The 16,624-nt window shown below is 43.2% G+C and overlaps 1 protein-coding gene across 2 annotated transcripts in view; it reads left to right on the top strand.

Annotated features, from left to right (window-relative positions):
* The first annotated feature begins 6,897 nt into the window (after positions 1-6,897).
* SV2C (synaptic vesicle glycoprotein 2C) overlaps positions 6,898-16,624 on the top strand; it is a 61,756-nt gene continuing 52,029 nt past the window's right edge. For both annotated transcript variants that reach the window (XM_066616656.1, XM_066616655.1), the window contains exon 1: positions 6,898-7,480. In XM_066616656.1, coding sequence (XP_066472753.1) covers positions 6,898-7,480 — 583 coding nt within the window. The remainder of the gene's footprint in view (positions 7,481-16,624) is intronic.

The following is a 16,624-nucleotide window of genomic DNA, read 5'->3' as shown; positions in this document are numbered from 1 at the left end:
ATGTATTTTAAGGATAGTATCGATATTTTTAACTTGATTCAAGAAAGCTGTAATGATGAACATGGTAAATAAAATACATGTTTTACAGCATATGTGTATTGCTTGATAAATTGGGCAAGAAAGGATTGGGAACCAGTTTGCATCATCATAACAAAACATATGCTGCTGTCAACTGTAGAATAACTGTAGAATCTGAGTAGAGAAAACAGATACATACTTGTCAATGGCACAGTTGGAGACAGAATGTTAACTCTAGGAAACATTTATACACACAGTTGGAACCAGATGGCATTATTTTGCAGTCTGTCCTAACCCTTAGAAGAATTGTGAAAAGAATATGTTATTGAGAACTGATTTTAATTTTGTTCTAGATCAAAAAGTGGATGAATCTTAAAGTTGTAAGCTACACAAAAGTAGGCTTGGTAACACAGATTTTCATAAAAGTCATAAACCCGATTTGTTAGGGATGCAGTTTGATCAGTGCTATAATTTATTTATTAGATATAATAATAATAATAATAATAATAATAATAATAATAATAATAATAATAATAATAATAATAATAATAATGCTCTGATAACTTGCAGGAAGAGAAATTTATGTAATCAGAGGGGAAAAAACCACTGATAATCATTACATTTTTCCGATTCTGTTTTTAATTTTGATCATTAACTACTTCGGGCCATTTGTTTAAAAGGGAAAGGTACACATATTTAAAGAAATAAAAAACACATTTATGAATGCGTGCTGCTTTGTGCTGCTTTAAAGACAGACTGTGAGCATTTTTCACATTCACGTGATAAAGGGTCCTGCCTCAAGTGTCATTTTCCCCATAGAGACAATCAGGAAGATGGGGAAAGAATGACAGCCCAATCCTAAGTTTCCCATTGCTTGTTAGAGCAGTGGCACCAAAAGTGGCACCAAAAAGTGGCACCAGAAGGCCTGACACAGAGTTTTGGATCCAGCAAAGCTAGATCCAGCGAAGTTCTGCCCGGTTTCTCTCCTGCCCCACCCCAGAATGCCTGCCCCCCACCCCAACAAACCTTACCAACGCTGGAGCTCTTCCCTTACTCCGGGTGGCATGTGGCTGGCATTGGGCCGGTGCCAGCCCTGACTTGGCAGAAGGTGTTGCATGTATGCCTGACAGCGTATTTACAATAACTGGTGCTGGAGGTGCTCGTACCAGTGACGCTGACAAGCTCAGGATTGGGCTCTGACTCAGTTAGGGATCTGACAAGGAGCAAGGGGCTCATGCTTGATTCCACTGTTGCTACAGTGAATTTCACTGGTCAATTTACATTTGTTGAGTTAGATCTCCTGACACTTGGCTGGAAAGCAGGGTGCGTGCACATCCTGCTGCTCTCTGTTTGAAGCAGAAGGGAGATAACACTAAGAAAGAGAGGATAGAGGCTGATTACTTGTTTTCCTCTAAAAATGGTGAGCTGTGAACGTCTCCAAGCTTGCAAGAGGAATAAAACCACCTCCTGGTGCCGTGTGAGGTGCTTTTTAGAGAAATTTTGGGAAGACTCCACAAGCTTCATTGCCCCTAGAGCAGGGGACCCAATAAAGGTCTATCAAAGTGATGCTTAATATTTAAATCAGGGATGGGGTGAATTTTTGAATTTAGGGAATTGAAATGCAAACTGCTCTGCTTCAAAAAAAGAGCAACCCATTTTGGCATAGATACAAAGGAATGTCTGCAGTGAGCCTCAAAATGGGTCACAAGTACCCCTGAAGGAACAAAGAACAGCTTACCATTGTACAGAAAAGGGGAACTGGCAAAAGGAAACCAAATTTGCCAGCAGGCAGACTCCAAAACTGAAAATGATGCTTCTGGGCATTCTTAAAACTATCATTTCCTTCCAAAATCAAGGGAGTTGTAATTTTCTCTGGGCACAGAACATTGAAGGCCTCTTGATTCCTATATATGCTCAGAAACATTGTTCCAATTTCTGTAGCTGGCCAGCTGACCTGTTTAGGAGCAGTGTCTCCCTCCAACTTCATATTTCTCTCTGGTTTTTCTTTCTTTTTCTTTCTTTCTTTTTTTTTTAAAGGAAGTGCTTTTGTTTTGTTTGTTTCTGAAGGGGTCTCTGTGAGTTTTGTGATCATTTGTTGCAGGTAGTCACAGTCTCTCCCTCTCATGTTTATGCAGCTAGTTACAAAGAATATTCACAATATCCATAGTTTTCGAAAAGAACAGGAGATGTTCACTTACTCCCAATGTATTTTGCTCTTTTCTTTAGTGTTCAAAGCGCTTCATACAATGATCTCAATTATTACAAATGGTCTCAATTACAAGTGTTGTAAAGTAGGCTAGTACTATTGTTCCTTTATTAAACTCCTTAAAAAAGTCTAAGATTACAATCCTGTACGGCAGTGTTTCTCAGTCTGTGGGTTGGGACCCACTAGGTGGGTCACGAGCCAATTTCAGGTGGGTCCCCATTCATTTCAATATTTTATTTTTTAGTATATTAGACTTGATGCTACCATGGGATGTGACTGCATTTGGGGAAATGTTACAGACCTGTACTTTTAACAAGCTACTATGTATATTCTTTTCACAATGATAATAAATGGGACCTACTCCTGGGTAGAATTGTAGCCTAGGATTGTCAAAAATTTTCCTGATTGTTGACGTCACTTCCAGTGGGTCCTGACAGATTCTCATTCTAAAAAGTGGGTCCCGGTGCTAAATATGTGAGACCCACTGCTGTACACACTTTTATGGCAGTAAGCCATATTGAATGCAATGGGACTTACTTCTGAGTAGAAGTATAGGCTCGCATAGGCTTGTGCACATGCATAGGCTTGTGCTATAAGCAAATTAACATTAGGAGCTTGAGAGAGAATGACTTGACAGAGGCCATTTAGTAAGTTTTGAAGCAGAGTGAAAGTTTGGTTCATTCTCTTCCAGCTCTCTGTTTCCAGCTATACCAACTCTCAATTATATAACAAAGCAATTCTACTAAGAATCGAAAAATAAAATGTCATGACACTATGTAGAGAGGTGCACATTATTGTTTATATAAACAATAAACTGGTTTATACAATCTATTTCCAATATTTATTCTACCCAATGCAGATTCAGTGGTGCTTCATGACAATAAACTTTTGTAGAACCTACATCTATCTCCCAGATTAAGGGGCCACTCTGATCCCCCACCAGTCCATTGCATTCAGCATCCCTGCAGGAACATGCGCTGCATGCTATGAAGGGGCTGCAACTAGATGGCCTGGACAAGTGAAAGTCTTTTTAATTTACTTCCACATAGGCTGCCTGGCCTCCAGTGGATCTCCTTAGGCCTATGCCAGCTCATAAATTGGTGTAAGTCTGAGGAGAATCAGGGTGCAAGTCCAGAACAGGAAACGGGGAGAGTAAGAACTCTGTGTTTGCTAGTGTTGCTGAGATCCTCTCCTTCCTGCTCCCAACCTGGCCTGGCCTCCACCCCAAACTACTCACAATCCACTGCCACCAACCTACCTGCTCTGGTGGAGGATGGGGTAGAGTGGGCTGGTGAGCATTCAGTAGGCTGGTGAGCATGGTCCACAGAACAACAACAAGTTTTGGGCCTTTGTTCCGGACCTTGCAGTGGCAGACTGAAAGATCCACCGCTGTAAGGCCCAGATTGGTTTGGGTTTTAAAAGTTCCTAGAGGAGGGCATCACAACAGAGCTGTTGTAAAAGCAAATTGGTCTTTCACCAACAGTGGATTAGGTCAATATTACAAAAGTACTGCTTTTTGGTCAGTATTACTGAAAAATCCCAACTAATCTAGCAAAAGTGGGAGAACACAGGATGAAAATTAGCAAGTAATATTATATATCAGTGGTGGTCCTTCCCAGCTCATGCCCCGGGGCTAAGGTCCATAAAGGGCGCCCCCCTGTGGGATGCTGCCACTCCCCCACATGCAATTTCACCACCCCCCACTTACCTGGAGCGCACGGAGCCTTGCGTGGCTCCGGATTGCGTCGGGGAAGCCACCTGAAGATTCCTCCACACTTTAAACTGTGCTTCTGGCAAACCGGAAGCACAGTTTCTGATCCCATTGGGAGCCTCAGAGAGGCTTCCGCAGAATCCTAAAGGTGCGCGAGGTTCCATAACTGGGGCATTTTCCCCATCGAGTGAATAGGAGGTCCGTCATTGTTATATATTGGTTTTGCAAGGAACCCATTTTCTTTGCCTTCCCCTATCGTCCAGTGTTTTATTATCATACTAAGTTTTCAGTGATGAATTATATGAAGTCATGTTATTTTCACATGATATATTGTGAAATACAACTCTGCATGATGAGGTCACCTTTTTACTGAGTCATTTCGTAAAATGGTTGGGAACACTGTCAAGCAGATCCTAAATCAAAGAAGCACCATTTCTGAATCTCTCTCAGAACAAAATGTCTCATCACTTAATCACTGGAAAAGGTTTACTGTGTGGCTGCAGTTCCACCCCTTTCCCATCTTAGCAAAATTGCTAAAGCCAGGCGTCTGAGTGGAGAGGAAAAAGACCTTGTTTCTTTCTTGCTGCTGCTGGAGCAGCAGCAAGCAAAGAAAGAGGGTGAGTACAGGTTTGGCAGTGTGAGAAAGGCAGGAGTGGAGGAAATAGTTAACATATCTGGCTCTGTATAAAATCCAAGCCAAGCCAGATGAGATCTCAGGACTATAGTGAATGCCTTCCCAGTGAATTCCCCTGGGGGCTGGGGATAAGAATAGGCCCTCAGTTTGGCTGTACTTGTCGTAAGAGGCGACTAAACAGCCACTCATCTGAGAGAAGGAAAACTCTGATCCCAAACCTCCACTGCCTTGTGGCTACATTCAATTATGGAAAAGGCTTCAGGAGTCAACCTCGAGGCAAAATCCAGAGCCGGAGTCCCTGAGGCAGTTCATGGCTGAACATAGTCACGTTCTGGCAACTCCTGTGACGCCGCTGAAACCAACAGTATTGGCTTCTGCCTTTCCATTGGACCATTTCAGCGACATGGAGAGGGGGGATTTGCTGCATGGGTAACAGTCTATCCTCCATATCTACTTTACCCAGGCTTCGCGCACTGGAGAGGTCACTCTGTTCCAGAACACTATTCAGAGTGCGATACCATAGTCTTCCGAGACTGAAGGATGCCAACAACAAGTGAATGCCTTGTATGTGGAGTGAGCATGATATGTCACTGAGAGGCCAGTCCTAACTACCCAGCACCAATTCAACCACATCAGCTACACACCACCACATTTTGTGTCAGAAAGCTTCATGTAACTTTTTTGGCCTTGTACTTTTGTCTAACGAAGATTATAGGTAGAGACTGTTTATGTGCAGAATTTTCATCTGCAGATCTGCCCCCAGGCCTGCATTGAGCCAGACTCTGCTCCACCTGAACCCTCTGAAGGGGACTGAAGTTGTGCTCTGGTCCTCTCCAGAGGGCTTTCTGAAGGCCTCTGAAGGCTTCAGAATGGCCCATAGTGGTGAAGAAACGCCACTTCTGGTTTCCCGTGGGAAACCAAAGTGATTTTTTTTTTTTGCCTTTTAAGGGATTCTGAGGCCAAGGGAAATGCTTGGAGGCCTTAGAATGCCTTAAAAGCTACTCGTAAAAAAAAAATCACTTTGGTTTTCCAAAAGAACCTGGAAGTAAGAACGTAAGAAGAGCCCCACTGGATCAGGCCAAGGGCCCATCTAGTCCAGCTTCCTGTTTCTCACAGTGGCCCATCAAATGCCTGAGGGAGCACACAAGACAACAACAGACCTAAATCCTGGTGTAATAAAGTGGCGCTTTATTGCCTCTATGCACAATCCTGAAGCCCACAGAGGGTGAATGCATGCTGCCTCTCAGGGCTTTAGAAAGCCCTCTGGAGGGGACCAGAGCACAGCTCTGGTAGGCTTAAAGGGGTGAATGTTGTGCATTTCATTATCCACGATATTCGATATCAGCTTGGTGTGTGTGTGTGATACCCCAGTGGATACTGAGGCCCCACCTGTATACCTTTTCCTATTATTATAGTACTTTACTTATGATTCCATATGTTTTTTATAGCAAACTTTTTTTTACAGTTAAGAGCTTTGTGGGAGAGTTCTGCACATTCAGAATTCCTACCCCTAAAAGCTAGGGGTGGTATGGGTGAAGAGCAGCAAATGGTAGAGAACAGTAGTTCCCAAAACTTACCTGGGTCATGATTTCCTTGCAGCCTCTTCTTCCTGACTTAGCTAGGAAATCTTGTGAAATCCAAGATAGTGGCACCCAAATCTTATAATATTTCATGAGATCCAAGATGGTGGTGCCTGGAAACAAATAGGAGGGACCATCAGGGACATCCCGTGGCACCATTGTGTGTGCGTGTCGTGATGCACTGGTATAGAATATGCTCTTTTGGAAATGCTTTAATTACATTTTATAATCTATGTAACTGTACTTTTATGTAAATAACATACAAACTTATGGACCTTGTTGAAACTCCAATCTGAAGATGGATTCTACTTCTGAATTGTTCTTCATATAGTAGTGACTGGAGCTAGTGATCCTTGAAATCTGTAGAAGATTTTTTTTTGCCTTTCTCCTTAGCATGCTGTTTTGGTTCTCTTGCCTGTGTCAGTTGGAGCTATTTACTCTGCAGGAGCTTTTCTGCAGTGCATCAGATCTCTGCTTGTGGTGCACTCTGGTCAGAATCGTGTGTCTTAATTTGTGGGATGAGTGGTGCCTCTATCTGCTCTTGGAGCAGAATGGTGGTAGACCCTATGATGGTACTAGTTTTATGATTATGTGAACAGTGATCAAAACTTAAATTGGTTCTCTTTCTCCCCCCCCCCAGGTATTTTGTTGAAACTGAATGTGTTTTGGAGTCTCCCGCTGCTGCACCCTAGCACACAGTAACTCTCCGTACAGAACATCAGTTCAGTAACACATTGATTAACACAAGATGGATGCAGCTTACAAGATGGAAGATAGGACTTCATTAGTGAAAGGAGCTCAGGACATTGCCAAGGAGGTCAAGAAACAGGCAACAAAGAAGGTGAATAAAGCTGTAGACAAAGCTCAAGATGGATACACACAACAATCTTACAATAGATTCCAAGGTGACGAGGAAAATGATTACTATTCTCAAGGTGGAAATTATGATGGAGAAGCAAACGAAGATGAAGGATCAAGTGAAGCAACTGAAGGACATGATGAAGATGATGAAATTTATGAAGGAGAATATCAGGGAATCCCAAAATCAGCACAGAACAAGGATGGGATAGCAGGCTTAGGGCAGCCCACACCAGAGAACTACAAGGATCGTCATGAACTGGAGACTGAAAGAAAAGCTGACGAAGAAGAATTGGCACAGCAGTATGAGCTCATCATTCAAGAATGCGGGCATGGACGTTTTCAGTGGGCCCTCTTCTTTGTCCTTGGAATGGCACTAATGGCTGATGGGGTGGAGGTTTTTGTGGTTGGATTTGTATTGCCTAGTGCTGAGACAGACATGTGCATTCCTAATTCTGGCTCAGGATGGCTTGGTGAGTACAATCTCTTTTCTATCATGACAGAATCATAAATCTGATACTGTCTAGATTTTTTTTTTTTACAGTGTCATATCTTATTAGAAGAAGCATTTTTTCTTCATAATGTAATAAGACTGCAATCCTGTACCCACTTATTTGGGAGTAAATTCCATTAATGGAACTTATTTCAGGGTAGACCCACATAGGATTGTGCTGTAAGATGATTTTTTGGGTTTTTTGTTTTGTTTTGTTTTGTTGTGTGTCTAAAATAACATTTTTCCATATCTTTTACTTGTCATGACCAATCAACAAACTAGCTACATCTTTCTAAATCAAGTGATGGACTTGTCTTTTAAATGAAGAAACTGTATGAAAGTTTATAGATCTTGAATGTATATATTTTACTCATGTACTATCTAGGTTGATATCTAAAATATATCAGCATCACCAAGAGCTCAAAAAAATGCCTCATTACTAGGGAACATTTGAAGATGCATTTGTTTCAATAATGTTTGCATGGGAACTTCTCAGGCATTTGTTTAGAATGACTTGGGATGGGTAAGATTACAAAACTTCTGACTTTAGGAAAAAAGACACATTGGTGTTCATATCTTTTGCATAATCTATTTGATTTCATAGTAGACAGTTTTTAATATAAAATATTTATTTAAAGCTAAACCAGTATATATATTTACACCTAATTTTTGAGAATGTTTCAATAACATTTAAATACCCTATCTCCTTCTCTAGGTCTGCTGCTTACACATATCCCTTCTTGCCCTCCTTTCCCTTACCTAATGGGAAGGAAGATTAGGTTAAGATTCTCTCCTGGGAGAGAAGTTGTGGTGGGAGAAGTTGTAGTGGGAGGGGGCCTTCCTTGTAACCCACCACTATGATCCTCTTCTAAACAGACTGGGTAGGTGGAGCCTGGGAGTGAGCAGAAAGGGAGGTCTTCCTTTTCTGCTTTTTCCCAGACTTTGGTGACTTTGGGCACAATCCTATCCTGTGCTGAAACAGGCAAACCAAGAGGCGCAGGATTGTGGCCATAAGCAGCTCAGCCAGAGGCAAAGGGAAACTTTTCCCCTTACCCTTGGGTAAGGGCCGCTGGCCACATGGGTCTTCTCGGGAACGGGGGTTGGGATCCGGCATAACTGCTGGATCCCAGCCCTGCCTCCCGCTCCCCGCCAACTTGCCCCTGGGGCCACCTACCACCCGCCCTCCCCCTGCCCAGGAACACCTCCCTCTCGCCTCCTTCCTGCCTTCCCCTGACTACCTTTGCTGCTTGCGTCAGCCCAAGCAGGCCGACACAAGCGTCCAAGAGGAAGCTGGCACAGAGGCTTATGTCAGCCTCCGCAGGCTGGCACTGCTCAGAGCGCCGACCCAGCTTCCTCTCAAGGAGGCGCACAGCACATTTGTGACCCTCCTGGGCCAGTGCGAGGGACTTGCCTCAGCCCAAAGGCATGTTTGGATTGCGCCCTTTGACCTCTAAGCCTGTTCGGAAGAAGAGAGCCAGGAAGAGGGTCATGGTGGCAAGGACAGGGAGATGTGGGACATGCACGTACTTCTGTGCATTGAAGAGAAAAAGAAAAAAACCAAGAAAACAACAGGGTTGGCACCTCTCAAAAAACTTGCATAACGTTGCTATCTAGCTGTTGTAGAATTCTTTTGCATTCATGATACTGTTATGTGAGCTGTCTGAATTTTCTCATGGAAGGAAAAGTGGATTATGAATCATTTACATAAACATTCATGCAATATTCATTATCTTAAAAGCATTAATCCATAAGGCTTTGCACCATGTTGTCCCACGCCAGTTAACATTAAACATGCTTAAAACTGCATGTATCAGCATCACACTTTCCTATGTCACTCTACCCCCCATTCCAGTTCTACCTGCTTAATTACAGTTTTAGTAACCAGTTGTCATGTTTCACAGAAGTGCAAATATATTCAAAATGGGCAGAAATTATTTCACCAATAGAAACTAGTCTGCCAGTCTGGCTGACTTCATACATTTAATTTTGCTGTCATCTCCACTTTTCGTGTGTGCGCCTCAGCAGCCTGGGTTTTGTTGGCTGAAGATGCATCACAGTTTAAATCATTACATGTCAAATCCACTTTTAAAACAACGCTGAAGATATTTAACACAACACTGAGCTCTCTACTGGCTTCTTGTTTAGTTAATCTTGTAAGATAGATAAATCACAGCTTACAGGACCTCATCTATCAAATTGTTGAACTTTATTATTTGATCTTTGCTCTTGAGAGTTCAGAGTTTTGAAACTAAGAGCCCAGACAAAATGTAGGCTGCTCGGCAGAAACTGTGACAATTGCTCACAGAACTAGTTAAGTCCACTGCTAAGTAAATGTTTATATCTAAATTACTTGCAAGTTTCATTAGACACAAATGAAAATTGTGAGTTCATGTGGTGAATATTTATAACCAAATTACTTTCAAATTCATTTTCACCTGGCCTAGATACCTTTAAAAGGGGATGAAGATTGATGAAGGAAAAGTTCACCCCAGATTACAGGTCATGATGATTGTAACTTCTGGGTTTTAGAAGTAGCATATCTGGATGCAAGGGAGTGGCAATAGGATACAGATATCTTGTTGCCTTGTGTGTTCCCAGAGGTATCTGGTGGACCACGGTGAAGATACAAGAAGCTGGACTACATTGGCCCTTGGCTTCCCTTGGCCTGATTCAGCAGCGCTCTTCATATGTTCTTATGAATAAAAAAACAGAACAATGATGCTGAAATTTCTGTCCTCTTCAAGTGTCCTGCATTTTCCATAATTTTCCTGGAATCCTCTTCTCCCTACCAGGCAATTTTTTTTCAGGAGAATTGGATTTACATTCACTGCACAATATACTCTGACGTTTTGCCACATATGAGTAGCCATGTGCAGTATACTCCACTTTTGGAGTTTGAGTGACTGCAGAAGGTTACATGTCACTTTTGCCATGTGAATGCTTCCAAAATTGTCCTACACATGGCAAAAGGTTACTATGGCCTTTAATGTTTCTTATCCCTGTAGACTGTATCATATTGTAAACGTAGAAGAGAGTTGTAAGCAATCTCAGCATAACCACTGATGTGGAAGATGGACTGGGATCACACAAAACTGTTTTCAGAAACATCTCTATATGACAAGTGTTAACATGTTTCCTCTGGTACCCTTAATCATATTAGAGCTGAGATGTTTAATCAATTAATTGATTTGATTAATCATCAAAAAGAAACACCTTTTAATTGACTAAAAAAGTCCCCTGTTAATCTGGCAAAAATTTAAATTTTTTTTTAATATTAGTAATTATGAGAACTGCAGATGGCAATCAGCATCTCAAGAGACAATCTTTCTTCTCTCTCATGTTTCTTCTAAGAAGACACATGCATGCATGGTCTAAAAACAAATACTGGTAATATGCTTCTTGCTTCAGAATGATGTATTTTTCCTCACATGCTGGTCTATGCAGATTTAATTGATCAGTTAATCAACTAAGGGCACAGTCCTAACCAACTTTCCAGCACTGAGGTAAGGGAACAAACATTGCCTTACCTTGAGGAGACCTCTGTGACTGCTCCCCAACTGCAGGATGCAGCACACGCCCCACTGGCACAGCTATGCCAGTGCTGAAAAATTGGTTAGGATTGTGCCCTAACTGTTTAATCCTACCCCTGCCATCAGTACTGATGGAGCTGTGCCATGGAGACATGCACTGCAGGCTATAATGGGGGAGGGGGATCCGGCGGTCTCCTCAAGGTAAGGGAATGTTTGTTCCCTTACCTCTGGGTAGGCTCCCTGATGGTCTTTTGGTCTCCTTGGACCTACACCAGCTCTATAGCTGGCATAAGTCCAAGAAAATTAAGGGCACATCATGGGCTGAATTTGGGGGGATCGGATATGCCATCCACGTTCACTGCCAAAATCACCCTCTCCGGACTGCTCTGTGTCTCCTGCCCTCACCCTCCAGCCATGGCAGTGCTCCTCCAATGGCTCTGCCACTTTGTGGCACTGCATCCTTCTCACTTACTTTGGAATGGTCACTAAATATTGACTGCTAATCTAGCAGATTTCATTGCCCCCCAATTGTTATACTGTATGCAGTGCTCCAAAATTTTGTCTTTGAAATCTTCTGGTAGGATAGTTCTTGGTCTAAAACAGCTGCGCTCACATGGATATTTTCTGTGAAAGGAATGGTTTTTAAAATAACATTCTCCAATAAAAGTTGGAGCCATTTCAGAAAATGCCATATTCATATGCATGCATTGATTAAAAATGTATAAGCATGTACACACTAAAGGCCAAATGAGACAAAACATGAGTTATGTCATTGCACCTCATATATTTGTAGTTTCAAGTGGATAAGAGCCATGAAAGAGCCTGACTGGAACCATATCAGTAGGGGAGGAGCCCTTTTCTTTTTTTAGCCCATTCCCCTTGCCCCCTGATTGTAATGAAAGTACATCTCATTCCACCCCAGATGCTATTTGCCTGAGAAAGGAAGGTTCCATTGGTAGCAACTTCCTTCCAAGAGAAAGTATCAAGTCAGACTTGTGCTTCATTGTGCAGCTAGGCTGGACAAGAGGAGAGGTTGCTTTACAATAAATAACAGAGGGGGCTATGGGTGAAACTACGGTGGGGAAGGAGAGCTTTAGTTTGTCTCCATTGAAGTTTGAACCTGATTGCTACTCTCCCCACATATTATTTTCAAATGAAAAATGTCAGATGCAAGCCACTGGAAGATTTTTTCATTTAAGAATAGTGTCCACTGGGTATGACTGGGCTTAACGCTACTGTGTGGGCAAAGTACTAATGGAGGTTAGGCCAACCTTTCAACTTTAGGGCTCCCAGACCTTTAATAATTGTGTAGAGGAGGGAATTTCAGCGGGTGTAGCTTGTCATCTGTGAGATGACACTACCCCTTCCTCCTCTTGCCACAGTTTTATCCTGTTTCACAGCTCCCTCCATGCTATTTACCCCTAAAACAACCCCACTGTCTTGCCTAGTTGCACAACTAAGTACGCATCTGACTAGGCCCTAAGAGCTGCAGGGTTGGGAGTGTTCATCAGGATCACAGTACCCAACCCAACCATTCCATGGTATGAAACAAACACAAAATGGCTAATGATGCAATTAAAGTTGCATCTACTTTGGTCTTAAAAAACATAAACAGCTTTGCTGTTGAAATGTAATGAACCTCAGTGTGGTGTTGTGCCAGCAGAACATTTTGAATGTCATTGACACTGACCATGCTTAGGGAGGCCAAGGATTATGACCTTGGTTTCAGTACATATTTTTTTTCCTTTCTCAACACGTTTTGATAGCTAAGAAAGTCCCATGCTTGCTTGTTCTGGCAGAGCATGATGGGAAAAAATGCGACCCGCAGCATCAGTTTTCACTGGACCAAATTCTCCTGCCTTAGGAGAATGCAAGGTCTTTTTTCCTATCAGTTAGCATAGTAAGTAGCTAACTTGTGACAACTTAGGAGGAAAAGTTGGCTACTCCTAAGATTTTTGTTCACATGGTGCGACTAGTGACCTAATATAAGGGGGTGTCCAGACTTTCTGGCAGGAAGGCCACATCATCTCTCTGTCACTATGTTAAGGGCCAGGAAAAAAAATAATTAATTTACATTTAAAATTTGAATAAATTTATATAAATGAATATATTAGAGATGGAACTTTTATGAATGAAGGTCTTGCAATAGCTCAAGGCCTATAAAAGACCTTGCAGAAAGCAAGGCTAGCCTTTCCTTTGCTGCTGCTGCTGCTGCTGCTGCTGTTTCACAGACGTAAAGCAGCAAGCAGTGGAGGGAGGCCTCATCCCACAGCTCACTCGAGAGGTGGAACAGTAGTGCTGGGCCAGCATGGGCTCTAGCAAGTCTCCGGAGGGCCAGGGGCTCATTAGGGACTGGGAGCTTCCCCGTGGGCCAGATTGGAGGTCCCTGAGGGCCGCAAGTGGCCCCAGGTCTGGGTTTGGGCACCCCTGCTTTATAGAGAGCTAGGATGGTATAGTGCTGAGGTTCTCAAACTGAGGCATTGCAATGCCCCAATCTGAGAAGCCTTAAGGGGCAGGGGAAGAGGGAAGGCAGCAACAAGATCTCCAGAATCGCAGTGCTACCAAGGTTGATTGGGTTGTTTTTTTTACCTTAACCTGACAGCAGTGCTGGCCTCTAGGGGGTGTGGGGAGCTCCACAGAGCCCTCCTCAAGGCTCCCCAAGCCTCTGTAAGTCTTAACAAAGCAATTGGAAATCATTTCTGGTTTTTGATCTCAGCAGCATTGGTGTGCGCTAGATCTTATCCCCTCTTTCCCAGGCTACCCTGCCATTTTTTTTCTTTGGACTTACGTCAGCAAAATGACTGGGATAGATCCTAGGTGACTCCATAGGTGATCAGGCAGCATACTGGGGAGGGTAAGTAAAAATTGTTACTTAACTCGTTCTGACTGTCCAGTTGTCCCCCACAACTTTTGATAAACACACCCTCTGCCAATGTGTCTGCTTTGGTGCCAATGGTGGGGGATAGTATTGGGCAATCAGATAGCAGGGCTGCTAAAGACTGTGGCTGGAGACTTTGAAGAACAATAGTGGACTGGATGAACCAATGATGAATCATCATTTTTCCCACCTTACCAAATAAAGACTTTTGATATGATGTAGGACCATGACTGTAGAATGATCCTATGGTCAATTAGCAGCCTTTGGATTTTTGTTTGTGAGACAGGAATTAATCCCAGAACACTGCATGGGAAATGCTTTGGCTGCTCAATCACATGTACCATTCATAATCACTTTGAGCCTGGAGTATTGCCATAAAAGTGCATTTCAAATTGCAGAGTCACACCAATTTGCTACCGTGACTGGGTCAATTTAGAGCTCTGTGAGTGGTGTTGCTGCATTTGGCATTGAAAATCTAGGATTGTGTGTGTGTATCTCAGAGGCACCTCAGTTGCACAGAAAAGTGAAACCAGGCATTAGAGGTATTACAAAGATTTGACAAAGTATGCTTTATCTCAGGTTTGTCAGTTAGGATTTTCTCTCTAATGCCAGAGGGAACTGTTGGATAAGCAAAGATATCTTCCAAATAATATGTTCAGCACTAGTACTAAAGGAATCTGTCAGTGACTTCAAATCATTACCTGGGATTATCTGAGTTTTTGATAGCCCTGTTCTGTATATGCTGCATCTTAGTCTTTCATCTTTGTAAAGGTGGAGGGGGTGAATGTGTCTATTTAATTCTCAGAACTACAAGACTAGAAAAAGAAACTATTTTTTTCAGTACTGCAGTTATCTTGAGCATAGTAGCAGAACACAATATTGAATATATCAAAAGTTGTGGTCTCTGGGCTAAACAGTATATAATGTTTAAAGCATCATTAGCCCCAACAGACATATGGACCAAACCGCTCAGGCCTTGTGCTGCTGGAACAAGTGTTTTGGCAGTGCAAGGTCCTTATGGCTGTCGCAAAATGTGACACAGTAGTCAGTGCAGCTAGGCTGCTAGCCATCAGCCTGGAAAGGAGCCAGAATCCACCCCTTCCTACTCTGAACCACCTCCTTCACTCATTCTCCTTCACATGAAGCTCCTCCCCTCCCTGCCTGCACCATGGCTCCAATACCAGCTTACCGGGAGCAGTGGAACAGTAGTTGCACACACCACTGGTCATTTGCAGTAGTGGCTCAAAAGCATGCAATGGCAGTCTTGTCCTGTATGCTGGTCTTGGCCAACTTACAGGACCTTGCACCTCCAGAACACTAGTTTAATACTGACCTAAACCTGCATTTAAACAAACAAAAGTTAATGTGACCAGTTTTGGACTTAGGGGGTGGAGGGAGATGGTCGGTTTTTATTTTTCAAATTTTAAAAAAATAACCATGGGTGTGACATCACTACTGGGTGTGCCTTGGGGGGGGGCATCATTTTTAACTTTGCCCTGGGCTCCAGGGTGGCTAGTTATGCCACTGACTTTAGGAACTTTGCATTTTAGGACACATTTATCAGAACTAAAATATTCCTGAAGCAAAAGTGATAGAGCTGCAAAGTCATCACTTTCCTATGTTTTGCATTATGTACTGTTATCAGAAAACACAGCTGTGAGAAAGCAGGATTCTTTCATTTCATACACCCCATGTGTCAGTTTAGTGCAACATTGTACCAAGTTTCCCAGCATGCTGGAAGTCTAGCGTCTCTTGATCCGTTTGTTCCTTTTGTAGTTAAAGGAGTTCAAATAATCGTAATTCCTGAAACTATTTTTAAAAGACCGTACACATTATTTTGAAAATAATCCGCTGTTGAATAAAGTTTTGCTCTGCCATAGTGGTATCAGTTCAGCAAGTTTATTGCACATGCTGCATCACTGGTGTGATGTGATGTTGGTACGTTATCAGTGTGACATCCAAGGAGCTGGTCACCACATCTACCCAGCCCCAAAGTTGGCAGCCAGAGAAATGTTATCAGGGTGATCTAAACCAGGGAAGTGGGGTTAAGCTCAGGGCTGATGAGTGGCCACTGCCAGTGTAGTGGCCCCCCCACCATAGGAATGAACAACACAGTAATAGAAACCACTGCCAAGCATGGGGATATGCCCAAAGGTCACCACGTGCGCTCTCTCTCTCTCTCTCTCTCTCTCTCTCTCTCTCTCTCTCTCCCCCCCCCCCCACCCGGAACTAATCTTTAGGCTTCCTTGGGCAGGCCAATCCTATTTAAACCCCCACTCTCCCTCCGCCAATGCAACCACATCACTGGAGTACATGTTGCATCCTGTGGGGGGGGGGGCTGCCTCACAGGTCTCTGCTGGGTAAGGAAACATTTGTTCTCTTGCCAGGGGGTTAGCTTCCATTGCTGCTTTGGGGCTACTTGGACCTGTGTCAGCAGTTTTGCTGGTGCAAGCCTGGGTGATGCCAGGAAGTTGGATCAAGGCTAGAAACGGGGTTACAATATCGGTGGAGCTACTGCTACCAATCTCACCCTTTCCCAACCTCAGTATAGCCTGCACCTTACCCTATTCTCTGCCATGTTCCTCCCCACCCTCTGTCTCCTGTGTCGTCTTGCCAGCATCAGGACTTCTTTGGAGGCTGCTGGCACACGGCCACTTATCATTAGTGGCAGTGGCCCAGCTGTGGAATGGTTGGTCACCATTTGCAACAGCCTTTA

This window comes from Tiliqua scincoides, chromosome 2, assembly GCF_035046505.1.
Source record: "Tiliqua scincoides isolate rTilSci1 chromosome 2, rTilSci1.hap2, whole genome shotgun sequence".
NCBI classification, from domain to species: domain Eukaryota; kingdom Metazoa; phylum Chordata; class Lepidosauria; order Squamata; family Scincidae; genus Tiliqua; species Tiliqua scincoides.
The sequence above is the reverse complement of the archived record's forward strand: the minus strand, read 5'-3'. Positions and strand labels throughout refer to the sequence as shown.